This window comes from Aquila chrysaetos, chromosome 1, assembly GCF_900496995.4.
Source record: "Aquila chrysaetos chrysaetos chromosome 1, bAquChr1.4, whole genome shotgun sequence".
Taxonomy (NCBI): Eukaryota; Metazoa; Chordata; class Aves; order Accipitriformes; family Accipitridae; genus Aquila; species Aquila chrysaetos.
In genome coordinates, this window is record NC_044004.1 from 31584882 (window position 1) to 31602928 (window position 18047).

The 18047-nt window shown below is 39.9% G+C and overlaps 1 protein-coding gene across 6 annotated transcripts in view; it reads left to right on the top strand.

Annotated features, from left to right (window-relative positions):
- CRACD (capping protein inhibiting regulator of actin dynamics) overlaps positions 1-18047 on the top strand; it is a 149324-nt gene that overhangs the window by 118685 nt on the left and 12592 nt on the right. For 4 of the 6 annotated variants that reach the window (XM_030029215.2, XM_030029654.2, XM_030029300.2 and 1 more), the window contains 4 exons: positions 2794-2929; positions 12779-12943; positions 15456-15524; positions 16806-16988. In XM_030029215.2, the coding sequence (XP_029885075.1) occupies positions 2794-2929; positions 12779-12943; positions 15456-15524; positions 16806-16988 (553 nt within the window). Of the gene's footprint in view, positions 1-2278; positions 2298-2793; positions 2930-12778; positions 12944-15455; positions 15525-16805; positions 16989-18047 lie in introns of those variants that run through there. The other 2 variants (XM_030029574.2, XM_030029517.2) reach the window with 2 other exon arrangements.

Here is an 18047-nt window from a genome sequence, read left to right on the forward strand (position 1 = left end):
ACAGGCAGTTCCTATTGCCAGAGCATCCCTGCTGCTGGTCAGCTGAAGTTTTGGGATTTGAACTGCTACCAAACGCTGTTCAGTTCAAAAGCTGCAGGTTGGCTGTTCCTGACTTAAATATTAACAGATTCATTAGTAAGGTCAAGAATGACTTGCAAACAAGTCACTGAACACTTTGGTGCCTGAATTGCAACCCTCGCCTACTAATTAGTTGTAACAAACTATAGGAATAAACATGAGCTGTCTAATTTTAAGTATGAGAACGCCAACCCACTGGACAGTAAAAGGGGAGGATGGTGTCATATGCATGGTGAATAGCTGTGAGACAAAGCCACAAGTATCTGAGCCACAGTATTGCTGGAAAAATCTTTGAGAGGATCCTCTCTGGAGCACAGTATTACCTGGATTATGCACCCTCAGCAGATCTCTCAACTCGAAGGTAAATAGTAAACGATAAGTTCCCACTGGCCTTGCCTTCTGTACCTGCAGCAGTTTCACATATTGAACCATGTGAATGCAGGACAGGTTGGCATGGGCTGGTTTGTCAAATTTTGCATGTTCCCCTCAGTTTTGGTTGTGAATACAGACTTCCCCCCCCCCGCCTTGTTGAATGCAATGCTGGAGCTTTCAGTTCAAACAGACCTACATGGTTATATGAAAACAGCCAACTTTGACTCAGCTTCATGTCAAACCACTCATTTTGCAAGCCAGGCCTGCTAGGAATTTGTCTCTGTTTAAGGGGCATTTCTCAAAACTGTGGCTCATGGGCTGACTCCTGGACAGCCAAGGATGGTAGATATATTCCAGTGCCATGCAATTTTACCACAGCTCTGTGTACAGGCTGAGTCATGACACTTTGGTATAGAAACCTTTTTAGAAGAGGGTTTAAAAATACACTTTTATGGTTTCTCTAATAAAAGGTTTCTAAAAGAAGGTGTATTACCTTTAGCAGCCAAAGGCAATCAAGTTGTGTTTTTTATTTAAAAAAAAAAAAAAAAATCTAAAATAGAATATAGCTTCAGTTAAATGTTCCTCCTCTTTCATGGCTAAAAATGCTGTGAAATACTGACCAGCTCTTTGCTTGATTGTGTGCTGGTTTGTTTCAAATGAAGCATGTTGTTCAAATACTAATTCTGGATAAAAAATAGTTTTTCAGCTAGTCTGTGATTGCAGGGAGGGTGAAATGATATAGAGAGCTGTGTGTGTTCTCCCCAAAAGCTTGGGTTGATTATTTTGTGAGTGCACATGTATTTTATATATAAACTAGAGAGATGGAGAGGTTGTGGGGGGCTATTTTCCTATTATTTTCAGGTTACCTGTAAGAAATTTTGTTATAAAAGTCAAGAATAGCTTATCATTTAATCAGTTATAAAAGGTTAATGTAACCCTATATAACATTCTTCCTTGGTAAGAAAATGTTACTGTTTTTACTTAAAAAGATTGTGTTCATACCCGAGGAAAAAATGAGATGAAAATGTAATAAATACATTCCAAACTTTTTTTTTCCCCAAAGTATGAATAGAAGTATTTTGAACACTTTATAAACAACTAGCATATTTTAAAAGGGACAAAAAGATAATACACTGATTTTCTTAAATAAGTGAGGCTTTAATTTTTCTTGTTTTACTTACCCCTCTCTGGAAGTATCACCTTCCTTGCTTCTGCTGAAGTATTTGTTTATAATGTTTTTCTCACATGTAGAAGGTTGTGTTTGTTAGATTGGTATAAAAAGTATCTATTTTTTTTTCTCCAGATTGTTTTTTTACTGAAGCTATAAATGGGTTCCATAGGTTGCCAATAGTTATTAAGAGGAGAGATCTAAGACCTCTCCATTTTCTTCTACTGTGGCTTTTATCATGTTTGTATTTTACTGGCTTTCCACTCACCATGAAATATTCTAGGCGAGACAAAACATGGCTTTCAAACTCAAACACTTTTTCCCCCAGAATGCCCCCAAAACCCCAAAGTAACAACCCACAAACCTTTTTTTTTATTCTCAGTTTTCTTGATGACTCTTTAAAATTTCTGGTAACTGAAACCACTTTTTGTTTAATCCCTTTACCCGTGGATTTAGAGCAGAGCCATATAACTAGGTCGTTCATGACGCACTCCTCCTTGGCATCGGTAATCTAGTTTAACGGTAACACACGGGTATCTCTCACTCTTTGTTGCTAATCAAACCCACATGGGTTGGTGTAATAGGCTTCTTAGCAGTTCGGGGGGTTGATGATAACATTTTATTGTCAGTGTGGTCATACTTGTGGTGATAGGAACAGCTAAGTAATCAGCTAAATGAGGTAACTCTTTATAAGTAGGTTACTAGAGTGTATGATTTCTCTTTGTGTCATAGAGCTACCTTTGCTTGGGAGCTGCTGTCTGTCTTTGGCTAAGAATGGCAGCAGGTCCCAGGCATTGGGACTAAGCACAAATGCAGGCTTTCTTAAATACGCAGTCTGTAATGTATGTGTCATCATCATCTACTCTGTATCCTAAAAGTAACATTTAGATTTGAGATTTCTAAGGAAAATTGATTGAACTTCTCAACATGCCTGTGAAAAACACCCCACTCTATGTCCTTCCAAGAAGGAAAACTGTGTGTGAGGGAATTGTGTACCTCTGTTAAACTTTTCATAACAGAACATGTTTGGATACCACTCTTCTAAGAATATTCAAAGTTTTTATGTAGAAGGCAAGAGGGAAGGAAAATCTATACAGCAGGGCAGCTATGATATGAAGGGTCACTCTCATAAATTAATTGCTGTGCTTATTTACTTTTTAACTGCCTTTTTCCAGGTCCTCCCATTATTCTATGGGCAGTCGAGCTTTTTCCCATGACAGTATTTTTATACCTGATGGGAGAACAGAGAGTGAACAGGCCATCCAAGCAATGTCACAGGAGAACGTTTTAGGAAAAGTCAAAACTCTTCAGGTAAGAAATTGTAAGTGGGAAAAATATTTAAAATGTGGTGGAAAATGGTCTCCAGAATGTGTTAAATGGTTGAAGGTGGGTTGCTTTTTCAATAGCCTTGGGGCAGTTTCTCGGCCATGTGAGTTGTCTAGCCAAAAGCCATGTAAATAATTCAGATAACCTGACCTAGGTTTTGGTCTTGAAAGGGAAAGGTATGGCAGTGATGCTGCAAGCAAACCTGCAGAAATGTCTGTATCTTGTGGAACTCACTTGAATTGAACTCATGGTTTTGGCATGTCCTGATCTGTATGCCTGAGACCTACAGATGTGGTACTGAGTGAAAAAATGAGGGTGGTGTTGGTGGCAGGGAACGGCACGCAGAGTGAGACTTCTTTGCAAAGCTGATTTAATTATCCTATGTATTGCATTTTTTTCTCCTTCTTTTTCTCCCTGTCCTTTCAATGGTTCTCATGAAAGGTGGATACATTTATCTCTCCAAAGCAAACAGTACATAAGTAACTACATAAAAAACACATTTGGGTATTTGCTTCTAAAGAGCTTTACATGACCTGCTTTCCTTTCTTTTCCAGAACTCTGTCCTATTAGTGCTCTAATTTTTTGTTTTACTTCTCGTACATCTGTAGGATTCCCAGCTCTATGCCTTTTTAGACCTTGAAAGAGCTGTCCTTCAGAAGCACATTTCAGTTTATTGCTCAGGATGCTGACATGTCCTGTCAGAATGCTGATAAATTTCTAATGCTGTGCAAATGCCATTACCCTGTAGCTGACTAGTAAAATAGCACTGGTTTCTTTTACCTCCAAAGTCTAGCCACTGTCCATATTTTCTGGTGAGTGAGAGATCACGCACAGTAGACAGATCCGACCTTCAGGATGAAATTGTTCTTTCTTCCTGCCCAGTGCTGTCAGCAGACAGAGCACCTGAACAGCATTGGCTGTGCTGACTGTGGGTGAATTTTGAAGTAGAAACCACACTAGGACAGCTCCAATTTCTCTGTGCTGGTTTTTCAACTTAAATTTCCCTGGGTCAGGTAGATTCAATGCATGCTACTTTCCAGGCTAGAAACCATTATATTTTAAATGACTGCTGACTCTGGGCAAAGTCGCAAGGTAGTTGGACCTCTCTTGCAGAATGCTTGAAAGTCCTTTGGATACAAAGCCCACTGACTTCTGCAGGGAGCTATGCCCTCCCTATCTGTTGGATCTGTTGTCTTGGCTTCAGTACATTAGCTTTTCTCGGAATAACTTTTCACTTTGTAGGAGTGGCTTCCATTTCCAAACTCACCTTAAAATTCCCAGTGGACTTTAAATGGAAATTATTGCCTTCACTAAACTCAGAGACATGATAAAAAGTACAGTTACTGCAGTTGCTAATGACCATTTTCACTAAGCAAATGGTAACTCAGGAAAATTAAAGCAAAAATAGTCACCCCTGAAAGTGAAATAAATAGCCAGTGATAATGCTCTTGCTTGTGTGAACTTTGCATAAGTCTTCTTTTGGTGTGGTTGCTTGCATGTATTTGAAGGGGGAGTGTTGTTTCAGCTGCTTGATGTCAAAAGTGTGGTTACCTTTTTTTTTTTTTTTTTTAAATTGAAGGACAGTAGTTCATTTTTATCATTTTAATATAGCTGCAACCCAGCCTGTAACAACATCCCTAATTCATTTTTTCCCACTCTACTGATAATGGTGGTATCCAGAGCAACTCATTCAATCAGAAAGGAAATGCATAATAGATTGTAAATGACACTTTTAACTATTTACATGTTTACACAGAAGTTATATATTCATCTAAATGTTCATGAATTTTTTTCATATCCCCATGGAAAGGCTCCTTATAACAAGCCCAGGGGCCACCTCTTGAATCTGCAAAACCTGCTGCCCAGCACATAACTGTCCCCATTTCCCTAGCTGTGCCCTAAACTGTTCCCTGACGTTTAGGACATGGTCATGCCAAAATCCCATTGCACATTTTTAGGCTGACCTTAGAGTTGAGTCCCAGGTCTGACCAGTTATTTGGACTATCGTTCCTGTGTGAAGGTTTTATGCACTCCATACCCCATCCTTTTTTTTTCTTCTCTAGTATTCTAAAAGCAGACTGTGTTTGCTGTGTGATTTTTGTAGTCACAGAAAACACTGATACTTGGTCTCCAGTTATCAGAAGCATGTATCTACTTTAAAGTCCCTTTCTGCAAGCTTGCTCCCACTGGAAATGTCTGTATTTCTTCAAGTGGTGGAACAAGAGGAGACAGTCATCTCCTCTGAAGAGCGCTCCACCCCTTAAAACCAATTCTGTGGCCAACTCCCGGTCCCAAGTCATTGCTACGCCACCAACATTACTGTGGTTTTGCCTAGGCTTGTATGTCACAGTGGAAGCACAGCATTTCCAGTTTCCAATTGCCTGGCAAGATGCTCCTGTGTAAAGAAATGTTGCCAGAATTCAGTGCCCTGTGCTAGCTCTGAACTCGCTGTAGTCCAAATGGAGATCAAAAGCTCTGTAGATTTTAACCTTTTCTAGGATTTTTTGGGGGGTGGTACAGTGAAGATTCCTGGAAAACTTAAATCTTTTTTGGAAGAGGCACCATGCTTACAAGCCCAACTGATAGCATGGTGAAAAGGGTTTTGAAATCAGAATAGAAATGCAAGCCATTTAGTACTGATGGTGCTGGGTCTCATTCTGCTGACCCCCAAAGTGTTTCCCCCTTCTTGCCTTGCGTTTCTGCTGACTTTGGAGTGTTGAGGAACCCACAAAAAATGTTGTGTAATGGTGCAAAACTCTGTAGCAGTCTGGGCAGCTGGCCAGCATATGCACTAGTTCAGCTTCTTATTGTAGGAATTCTCTCTGATTATGTGTGCAAGGTATGTTAGTTCTTTCTGGAATAGCTCTCATTTCTTTTGATTGATTTTCAGATTGGCAGCATTCATCTTATCAGGCTTTCTGTAAATGGATTTGGTCATGTTCAAAGGTTTTAGTGTGTGCTAGAAGTCGGGCTGATAAAAGCCTGACTTCTTGTTAACCTCCAAGAGCCTTTGTGTATCCTGAAGTTATTTTGTGTTGGCTTAAGCCATCTGCTGTTGTAAAAGCAGTCTTTTCCTTGTCCTTTGGATCTGCTGAGATTTATCATTACCTAGTTTTTAAGATCCAGTGTAGAAAGCCAGCCTGAACCTGCTCCCACAAAGAGGTGGTACCCAGGCACTGGTACTCTTGATGCTGAACTCATTTAGTTTCTTGGGATCTGGTGCTTTACTTCTCATACAGGACTGTGAATGACACAAAAGGGATGTTTAAAATCTAAATTTAGCAGTGTGTCAGAACAAATGTAAAAGAAACTCTAGGAGCTTGTTTTCACATCCTTCCCTTTCAAAGGTTAGTGGGGTTTTTTTTGTCTTGCATCAGAGTGCATTAGATCCATTTCCTTGCATTTTACCACCGTGACTCTTCTTCCTACTACTGATATTTGCCAGAAATGGTCAGCAAATGAACAGAAGACATTTTTTGTTTCAGAGCCACAAAAACTGTAGCAAGTAAAATGGAAACTTATTTTGAGAATTAGTATATTGATGCATCTAAGCCATTATCCCCTTTTTGCTTGTGACAATACCGTGGTGTGGCACTGCTGCTGCCTCTGGAGGCAAAAGGACAGCTTGTTCTTCACCTCTTGCCTTCGCTGAAATTATCTTATGTCATCTGGCATCCATAAGGCTGTGGCAGTCAGCTGCAAGAAATATTAAAGGTTGACTATGGCATATGGCTTATTGCATTTAGGAACTACTGGGCTACATCTCTTCTGTTTTATGTGGCAACGTGGTTTAAAACAAACAAACCCTCTGCTCTCTAAATTTGTAAAACATCCATTTATTACACAGATATTAATTATGATAAAACGTGTCTTGGGAATCTAGACTTCTTGGTCAAACTCTAAAGGACCAATTTTAAATTCACATTTCCCTGGCTTTGTAATGATGAATGTCCCCAATAATTTTCCTCCTTTCAGACCTAATGACTGTTCAGTTTTGGATCCCATTTCTTTTAGTCATTAACATATCTTAGCTAATGATCAAACTGGTGCTTCCCCTACTGTGCGTGGCACATCTGTATTCTACCAGCCATTCCCATTGTTGTTTCCGATTGATATTGCCCAGATCTCAACAAGGCTACAAAGTTGTTTGCTAAACCTCTAAGCTATTATCTTTTAACCTGATGCTCTGCATTTTATAGAATTGGGAGTGAATTTTCACTGCATGACTGCCCAGCTTTGTATTTCTTACAATTAATTTCTTTGTTGCCAATATTTTCTAGTGCCACTGCAGCCTAATTGTTTTCTTCATATTTGACAATTGTTTTCACTTTATAAACTAAATTTATCATTCTTAGTCATTCTAGCATTTCTGGGGCAGACCCCCTTTTTCCTGTAATCATATTAAGCCCTGGAAATGAGCTTCCATCTTCCTTACTCACATCAGCTTTGCTTTTGGTACTCTGCAAGGAAAGACTCAGGTGACAAATGCCATAGATCCTGTAAGTATCTTCAGGTTTCTCCAGAAAGTCTTGCTCTTAACACGTGAGCATCTGTAAGTGGTCCATTGCCACTGTATACCAAAATCTTTATTTTCCATCTGGATTTTCTGCAAATACATATCTCTAGAGATCCATATACAGTTTGCTTCTTCACCATTCTATTTTGGACTCTCCCAAAATCTTTCTTGAGGTGTAATGCCCCAAAGCACATGCTGCTCCAGCAATGGAGAGTGGAATAGTTCCCTCCCTGCATCTTATATCCAAACCACCTGTGGTAATACTTCTTATTTTCCTCCTTTTCAGTAGGTTTACATGTTAATTTTACATCTAGTTTACTTTGTAAAGCCTCCAGCTATACCAGTATAACTTCTCACACGATGATTTCCAGGTTATTCTCTCTCTTTGATTAAAAAAAAAATAAAAAAATTTGCTTATGTGAGGTGTTTTGCTTGTTTAGATATGCTGCAGATTTTCCTGTTTGGATAAAGAAGTGGACTCACTTCCATAGAAAGAACAATTAGGTAAACTGTCTTTTCAGCCTGGAAAAGTAATTATGAGAGACAATATGATAGAGATGCATGAAATCATGAGCGGAATTGAGAAAATGAATATAGGAGAATTATTCAGTCTTTCACGGCATGAGAACACATAAGCATCAGTTGAAACTAGTAACACTTTCAAACCAAAACAAAAACAAATATTTCTTTATGCATAGTTGGACTGTAGAACTCATTGTCATACAGCACTGGAATTCATACAGCACTATAAATATTCATGGAATATTTATAAATGTTCAAAAAGCAATGAAACAAATTCATAAAAGAAAAGTTCCCAACTGGCTATTGACTCCAAAAGTCCTCAGATGCCACAAATCATTGGAGCGTTTACAGGGAAAATCTCAGTATGGGCTCACCCTGCTCTTATATATTCCCAAGGCATTTGATTTTTGGGTCACTCTGAGAGACTGTACAGGACAATGTAGAATTTCAACAGTATAGCTCTTCTTAGGACAAGTATTATTGATTAAGTCATTATTTCACAATTATATATAACTAGAAAACATAATTTCATTTATTTATATATCTGGGTATTCCAAACAGACATGAAAAATAAGTATTTGAGTTGAAGGCAAAATATGACCAGCATTTCTTGTAAGACTTGTTTGATTGGAATCAGCTGAAATAGTACACTCTGTTTTAATGATTTTTAACTGAACAGACTAAGAAGCTCGGATCCAGTTTTGGATTCACTCCAGGCACAGAGCCATAAGAATGACGTGGTTTCAGGGGGCTGAATCCAACATGCATGCAAGCAGGCATGTACACAGAAGAGGAGCCAAATTGGAGTGAAAGAGGAGATGTACGGCCCAATCTGGGCTCTCTGCCGGTTAATATGGAAAGTTTGTGCTGTGGCATTTCCTATGCAAACACAAAGAGTGCTTTGAAAGTCTAAGCTTTTTAATTTGCTGCAGGTGCCAACCAATGCAGACCAATTTAACTTAGGAGTTTTATTGCTGAAGTTATTAATGGTAAGCTGGTGTAAAGATGTCAGTTAAATAATATCATATTTTAGCAAATTATTTTGCATTAGATAAAAGAGGGTCTGTGTCATGGTCCAGTTACTGAGGAAGATTTTAAAAATTGGATGAGTGCAGGCTTTTAATTTCTCTTCTAAATTCCCAGTATTTCTTTGCCTTTATTAGATGTGCAGCCCTGCCCCTCACCTCACACTGAATGGCACTGCACTGATAGCCACCTGGGTTGGGTGTGAATAGACAAACTCTCATGCACCTCTTGAATCTCATAGAAAAAAATTCAGGGATGAGGTAAACCTGATGTGGAGCACAGCTTGATGATCCCATTCTGAAGCTCCCCTGTGTGGGTGGTGCCTCCAGCCACTGTTTCATGGTCATTGTCATATGTGGTAGCCGTGCTGTTTTGGTGCTGAGAATGGTTTGCAAGTGGAAATACCTGTCCACTGGCTGCAAAGTGAGGGACTGGGAAAGCCCATTGGCATTGATAATGCTGGAAGTGGAAGGTGCAGGCAGGAGACATTCATCTCTTTCCTTCTCCTTCTAGCTGACAGCTAGATTTCAGAGCAGGATGGTGATTTCTGGCTGCTAAATTACAAGTCGTCTTGCACAAACCAAAGGAGACCAGGGTCATTTAACTGAGACCGATATGCATCTATGGGGTTTTCCAAAAGGGTATTTAAACACATGACTGCGCAATGGTAGAGGAAGAAAATGGCATGCCTGCAACTTCTAATGACCGGTGTTGCAAATAATCCTCCTTAGGCAACCATCATCCACATGCTGTCAGCACAGGGAATTTGCAAGTACAGAGGATTTATAGTTTTGTGTTCAGAAATATATGTCTAACTGAAAAAAGATGCTCCTTTTCAAGGAATATGGCCTTTTCTCAATGGCCTTGCAGCTTAAATTGATGTCTCTCTCCATTTCTGGGTTGGACTATCTGTGTACGTTCTTCCAAGTAAAAGTTGTGGGTTTTTTCTTTTTTTTCAGGGATGATGCATTTTTAGGGGTTTTATGATTGGCCAGGTAGAGAATGTATCTGTATGAATATTTCTGAGAGAGGATAATTGCGTTGTAGTTACAGTATAAGCACATTTTGAAAAAGGACAAGGAGCAGGTTTAACATTGCTCTTTGAAAACAATAAGAATAAATTTGGTCAGTGGTAACAAGCTATTTGAGATTTTGACATTTGGTATTCAGCATCAGCTTTGGAGATTAGAAGGCACTGAAAGAAATTGCCCAGTGGAGAACTATTAGTGGAGGCTTTTTTAAGTGAAATTTATTTTTAAAAAGCCAATAAATAAATAATACAGAGAAGAGCCTTCTGTCCTGGAAGGAATGTGAGGGCTACTAGAGCTGCTTCTTCAATCTTCAAACGAATTTATGCAAGTCTGAGCAAATAAACTTTTAAAACTTTGAAGTAATTAAACCCAACAAACCTGCGTACAGTCCATAAATATTGAGGGTAGTCTGTTTCCTGGAAATATCAGGAAAATAACATTTTAAACTTTTATATACAGAAATACACATTTTTACAGCACAGCCCTCAAGCATCCTTGATGACAATTAAAAAGGCCATTCTTTTTCAAGCACAGACCATTCTCCACAATAGCTCCATCACCACAAAACTCCCACCGTGCACTGCACACACTCTAGAATCAAGAACTTGATCAGAAGATCAAGAGAATAACACACCATCCTTTCCTCCAAAACACATTGCAAGCAATATGTATGTGCATGCATGTTCTCACCATGGAAAAGATGCACAAGTTCTTAGTTTCTTGGGTAGTTTGCTCAGGTAATGCTGATGGTTCCAGCCTGGGAGAACTATTTGTCTAGGAATATGACTTCAGGAAGAAGAAGGGAGCAGCCTCAACTTAGAAAACATGTTATCAAATTAAGAAGCTGTTCTGAAATTATTTTCTACTAGCATCAGAGGACCTTCAGGAATAGAGCAGAATTACAGCCTTCACACTATCTAATACACACCCGTTTGCTCTCTCCAGCTCCCATTTACGCAATGGAAACAAAAGATTTCAAGTCAGAGAGTTGCACTGCTGACATGAAAGCCTGGGAAGACTTGGTGAAATCCTTGCCTTCAGACTGTGGGTGCACTGCCAGTAATCTAGATGGGAATAAAACTGTGCCATTCAGAACTGCCCACTATGCGAAAATGATGTACTTAGATGAATTGCATTACTTTCTGCCAAAATCCAAGTGGGCGTAAACAATGCGTACCAAAATGAGGAGACTGAGAAAAAATATTCTAATTTAATAACCTGATTATGAGGAGTCTGTGGACGTACCTTTTGTCTTAATAGTTCAATACAGAAATCTAGTAATGTTTTGGGGTAATATGGATAAACTTCATATAAGAGTCTAGTCCACTGGGCAACGGTGGCGAGCGAGACTGATCTGATCTGAATCATTTTAGAAATCCATCCATACTAAAGCATATCTTCCCTTGCCAACTGCTCACCTAAGCCACGCTACTGATTCTGTGCTATGGGAAAAAAAAAAAAAGTCTTTGTTTTGCATGCTGTATCTACTCCGATTTTCTGCAGTTCTCAGTGGCAAACTCATGTGAGGGGTCCGTGTATGTACCTGACATTTCCACTGAATAGAAGCTGCATAGTAAATCGAGTATTGCTGAGCTGTAGATGTTCATAGTAATACAAGACAGAAATGGGAGATGTCCTTTGGAGAATTTTCTGTGCTTGAAAGAGAGTAAAGGAGGAAAGTAACTCCATGGTCCTTTCCTTCCTAACTGAGAATGATTCCCTGAAATATTTCAGGAAGAAAATCTATCAATAAATGTTCCTTACTCCATTTGCTCCTTTTAGAGAATTTCTTCTAACTCTTTTGCAAAAAGTTCACTTTCAAAGACTGTATGGTATGTGTCTCTGCAGTAGTCAGGGCTGTAATTTCTCTAATTCACCCTACCAGATTATATTCTACTTATTTTACTCTTCTTATGCTTAATATAATTCAAGAGTACTTTCTTGTAATCCTTGAGAGAAAACTACTTCAACAAGGAAAATAAATGGTGGGAAAGCTCTTTTATCCATTCATTTACTGCCCGTCCCCTGCATAAACTTCTTTGTGCAAAAGCAGTGATGTGGTAGTGCATGTGAGCATGAGCAGACATGAGTTTGTGTATTGTTACTATGAGATCAAGCATCTAAAAGAAGCTGGGTTTCTCCTCCTTGGAGAATTTGCCTCCTCTAAGGCAGGGTTATGCCAAACCCTTAACATTTAAAACTTGTCACTAAACATTACAATAAGGATATCTTTAAGAACTACAGATGCATGAGATGCAGGGTTTGGGGGCTGGAGAACAAAAAGGTTGCCTTTTGGGGCAGTTTTAGTTTCTCAGTGTACACTTGGCTCATAATCTTATTTCTTTGCAATAGTAAGGCTTCATAATTAGTTTTTATAAACAAAGTCTTAACCTAGGACATAGATTAAAAAAAGAGAAGGAATGTTTCAAAATTCACAGTAAGTTTGCAAAACTTGGCAACATTGACAAGAACTCAAGTTGATCATCCAAAATCAGAAATCATGCAGTAAATTCCTGACCTTGGTCACTTTGTGGGGAGAAAGAAGAGGGGGTGCCCATCATGTTGCAGCAATGTGAGCCTCAAGTTGATTTTTTTTGTCCAGAGTCAGAAGTTGCCTTGAATGTTTCTGTGCAGCTTTCAGGTGGACAAGGGGCATGTGCTAGACTTGGCTTGTTTTGCTGATAATATAAATACTTTTTTTTTTTTTTTTTTTTTGTATTTTCTTTCCTTGTTTTTCAGCAACAGTTGGCCAAGAATATAAAATTTGGGCAGCCTCCACAAATGACAATTTCTGTGAGGACGATGGGGGAGGCAAACACTAGTATAGAAGAGGATGTGTTGCTCAGTAGCCCCATGGAGATTGAGACTCAGCAGGACACTGTGATCTCAGACAGTGGTAATAAAGTAAGCACTTTAAATTGACATATTCATGGCATTTATAGCAGTACTAAAACAGTAAAGTCCACTGGGGCATAGCAGATGTCTCCAGTGAGGCGTAGCTGAGCTCAGCAGGCTGTTTTATGTGGGTGGGATCTCTCAGCTTGTGTTTCTTGGACTGGTGAGAAGCGTGTGCTCTTGGCATCCTGAGCCAGGTCCCACAGAATTACTGTTTTGAACATTTGCTCTGAACTTCCATCAGCGCAGACATCACTCGGCAGTATAGCTAGAAGATAGGGAATTTTTCTGAGACAGAAAATGTCTTGAAATATGGACTTCCCAGCATGGAAGGTTGTGCACGGCATCAAATGGTAAAAAGGAAAATAATTCCAAACGAGAGGGGTCTGGAGCTTCAATCTGTAAAATCCTGGGTCTTGGGGTAAATATCCATGTTTCTCATGGATGGGAACCGAAAGCAAAGAAGGGGGAGAAACATTTTGAGAATTCTCCCTAAATCCAGATCTCCAGTATCATTCAAATAATTATTCAAATTATCCATTAAGATTTTGATACCAGGAACTGTGGGCATTCAAGTGTCCAGAAAGGTCTCGTTCAGACAGTGAAGAAACACAGTGAGTGACGGAAGCTCTCCGGAAATCCTCTAAGGCGAGGCTGGTTCTGTGTGTCACTGTAATGGCTGAAGGGAGCGTGGGGGACAGAGGGACATCCTTCCCTGCCCAGGGGAGGCCGACTTTGTGCCCGCGAACCCTTGGAGAAGGCAAGCAGCAACCCACCATGCACACGCAGCCCACCGGCGCATGAGCCTCTGCTCATGTGAAAGGCAAAGGCAGTTAAGTGTCCTCTGCAGCTTATGCCTATATGCAGCCAAACACACAGAAGGGACATTTATGGCTGAGGTGGCCCAAAGCCTTTATCAGCCTTCAAGGGTCTCCTCCGTGACCACTTCCTTTGTGGCTGTGGTCGGATCTGTCAGGGAGCCAGCCGTTTCGGTAGGACCTGCACACTCACGCCTCTTCCTCCTCAGGCTGGAAGGATAAAAATGAAGCCAAAGAAAGGTATATTTTTTTCCACTTCACAAACACTCCATTCTGAAGCAATCAGTTAAGGTGAATCAAGAGCATCCTGCGTGCCTGAGGGCACAAAGAGTGCACTGGGACTGTGGCCAGGTTTTGGCTATGTACCCTGGTACTAGGCGAGACTCTGTGTTTGAGACCAACACAGATTCTCTGCAGAAAGCCTTCTTGCTCGGTCCTGCAGAAGACCTGAATGTCACCTAGAGACCTCCAGCTCAAAGGGGAAAATAATTCCAGCACTAAAAAACCACTAAAGTATCTTTGTGTAATAAGAAGGGAGAGATTCAGTCTTCACCATCTACTCTTTTAAATATTATGTTTTGTAAACCAAATGAATGCCCCTTTGCATAAATCTTTTTCCAAATACTGAAGGAACAAACATCCCTACTCAGAGGAGATTGTAGAGACAAACAAACCAATGCTACATGCATAGGGTCAGCCAGAACACTGGGTACTTTCCTTTTCTCTTTCTGCGCACTACTCATTACCAGCTTTATCAGAGATTTCTGGTGCACGGCAGCTTGCCTTGTTTCTGCTCCTGTCTCTGCTGGTGGCCTTGTAACTCCTCTGCATGTTTATCTGCATAGGTCCTGGGGGGATGGGGTAGCTTCTGTCAGGAGCTGGTGGCCAGGACCACATAGCGCTGCTCTACTTCAAACAGGTTCCCCGTGTTGCTTTGTGACTTCTGATTTTCCTGACTGAGTAACTTGGATTGATGGCAGGAGTTCTGGGTTTCATTTAACCTGTATTTATAAAGCTGATTTTTTTAGGCTTTATACTACCAATTGCGTGCACCTTGTGCACTTGTGATCCCAACATTCATTAGCTTACGAAGTAGTACTGTGATATAATGCTTAAAACCAGAGTTTCTGGGTGTCATGAATGCTACTTCAACCCCTGCGCCTTCAAAATCCCTTCCTGTGAGATGGCTTGGAGAGGGACAGTAGCTAGGGAGTCCTAGTGACTGATAGGCTTTGATTGCTCCGGCAGGGGCGGGGCTGGTTTGCTTTGTAGGAAGAGGAGTCATCAACAACCTGGAGTTGAAACTCCTTGCAGCAGAATTAATGCCTGATCAGGTTCCTATATTTTTTCCTTCAGTGTAGGTCAGGAGAAAATAGTTATTAAGAGCTGATTGAAATCCTACAAAGGTGTGCTCTTTCTTTGGATTTGGAATCTGGTTATCTTGTTAAGGAAGTGTGAGTGTTCTGCCTTTTGTAGTGTCTTGTAGCAACAACTGCTTCTGTATAGACAGCAGTGATTCAAGGAGCAGCAAAGAGAAACTCATAGCATTTAGGAACAAGAATTGTTTATCCTTCAGTCCTGCAGTGACAGGAGATGGGGTAAAAATCTTCCCTAACATGCATGATTTCACAAGTCCTTTGAACCATATTTATTAGGTCCTTTACTTTTTAATATCTAGCTGTGGTAATCTTCTTGTTTTCTAGTCCACTGACACTCCAGATTTGTTGAGAACAATGAATTTGCCTGGAACAGGACATGAAGTGGAAGAAAAGGTAAAAAAACTTACACTTGGTTTGCACTGAGTTACTTTCTAATATATATTCTAATATAACGGTCAGTTTTTGCTTTAATACATATTTCCTTGTTTCATTCATCACCCAAGATTTTGTGAACAGTGCACAGTTTTGGGGCTAGTAAATAAGCAATAACTAAGATTGAGAAATCTGTAAGAGCTGATTGCAGGAGACAGCAGAACTCGCTCTCTGCCAGTCTTGTAACATTCCTGCATTTGATGTATTAATCATAGAGCCATAATTTTCATAAGTACTTCTACTACTTTGTTATGCTTACATGTAATTCAATAAACATATGCAAAATGTTCCATCAGCTTTTAAGTAATTGGTTCCCTGATTAGCATATGTTTAACCTTCCGAAGATTACAGTGCTGTCTTGAAAACAATGTATGTGATTTTCTTTCCTTACAGAAGATGCTTTCTCCCTTCTTTTTTTTTTTTCTGTCTCTTTTTTCCACTTGGATTGTGCCAAATACAAGTCTCAGGATGGTAGCTTGGTGACTTACAGGAGAGACTGATGACAGGCTCACTCTTACATGTCTAGACATACAGTTCCACTGTATTTATTCATGAGAGGAGTCTCACTAAATCACTTTGCTTGTATTTGCACTTTCTGAACCCAAATACTTGAAGCGCAAGAGAAAAAAAGCACCAATCAAAGCCAGTATTGTCTTATTTTATTTTTTGCTGTTCTTTGGTGCCAGCTTGGACAACTCCACATGACTGTGGAGGGAAGGTTTTCCGCAGGCACTGTGCCAGTCTGAGATCCAATACTGTGATCATCTCCCATGCAGAGAGTACAGCTCTGTAGCTGTTCTATTATAATGCTTAGATAAGTCAATCTGATTTGGTCTTGCCTAAAGTGTACAATCTAAATTATTTAAAGATGTAGATATTTTTTCCACGGTAAGCAAACATTAAAATGTCCCAGCGTTTGATGTTGCTTAAAACTTCACCCCTGTCCTTCCCAATCCCAACAACTTCAGAGTGGAGCTAAACTGTGAAAAAACTTACTTAGAATGGTCTAAGTAGTTTTTAAGTGAAAAGTATAAAAATGTGTAGTACTGGCAATAGGAAAAATATTACAGCTGTAACTTTCATGTCCAAACTTCATGATTTGTATAATTTAAAGTCTTTTCTGCTAATAACTCCTTTGAATTCAAAACTGAAAAGGCTTTGGGGGTGGGATATTTGTTTGTTTATTTCTTTAAATGGAACAAATAGCTTAATAATAGCTTCTTGTGTTTGTAACACAAACAGGTCACTCCAGTCAAATCATCGCGGCCAAAAAGACAATTTTCCTGTTCTGGCACAATTGAAACAATCAATTTGGATGCAGTTCCCCAGGCTGTTGCTCCTCTAGACAACAGTGCAGCTAAACACAAGCTGTCAGTGAAGCCAAAAAAACAGAGGATGTCAAGAAAGCACAAGAGATTGACAAAGGTATTGAATCACTGGTCAAACAGTGAGAGAAGGGGGGTTGCTTTTGAAGCTGGGTACAAAATAACCGTAACTGAGTGCACCAGAAGTAGCTATAGGCGGAGGACTGTCTTAAAATGTGATTAACACTGTTAGAGACAGGTATTGAAAGCTTCTTCAACAAATCTCATGTCTTCAAGGCAAAACAAAATGCATGCTTCTTTCATTTTGTCTTGAAATCAAGATAGAGACCTAAAGATGAAACCCTACCTGGACAGAAGATGCAAAGAAGTTTTAATATAGCCAGTTGAGACAAATATACTTGCACCTGAAGTACTTCCACTAGAATTTTATACTGGGAGAGCTTTCTGAGTCTAGTTTTTCTAGTAAAAAATTTAGGTCATAAAGGTCTGAAGGATATCTGCCACTGTTAATGCTGCTCTGGTATAGGCAATCAGATAGTGCAAAATTTGGTTGGGAAAAAAATTAGATTCTCTAAAAGTGGCATGAGTTCTGACAGTGATAGTATCATTGTCTTACAAGAAAGAATAAGACTTAAGTAATGCAGCTCTTGCTACAGCTACAGAGTGAATTATCAAATCCTAGCTTTGTACACTAACTGCATGGCTATTTCGGGTTTTATGCTGACATCTTACTAGTGCTTGTAAATGGGACAAGACTATTCAACTAATACAGGGTTCAGGAGAGGCCACTGTCCTTTCTTCCGCACCATTGTACTTGCATTTATCACTCTTGCAATGAAGAAGTTTTAAATTTAAACCTCTTGTTTATACAGAACGTTTAACTGGAGCCAAATGATGGCTCAACAAATGATAGCTAGACAGGGCATTAGCTGAGCTGTTTTCCTCAAGGAAGGTGCTGGGAAGCACTCTTCAGGTGCAGCTCACCTTCAGACCATGTCGCCGCAGAGACAAGGAGTAAGCTGTGAAGATCTGCATTTAGTTTATTGCAGGTATTGCACCACATGCCAGGGCTGTGGGGCAAGCACAGAGAACCAGTCAGCAGTTAGCACGTCTCGGTACAGTACAGGACAGTATTGCCGGGGAGCTCTAGGTTCTCTGT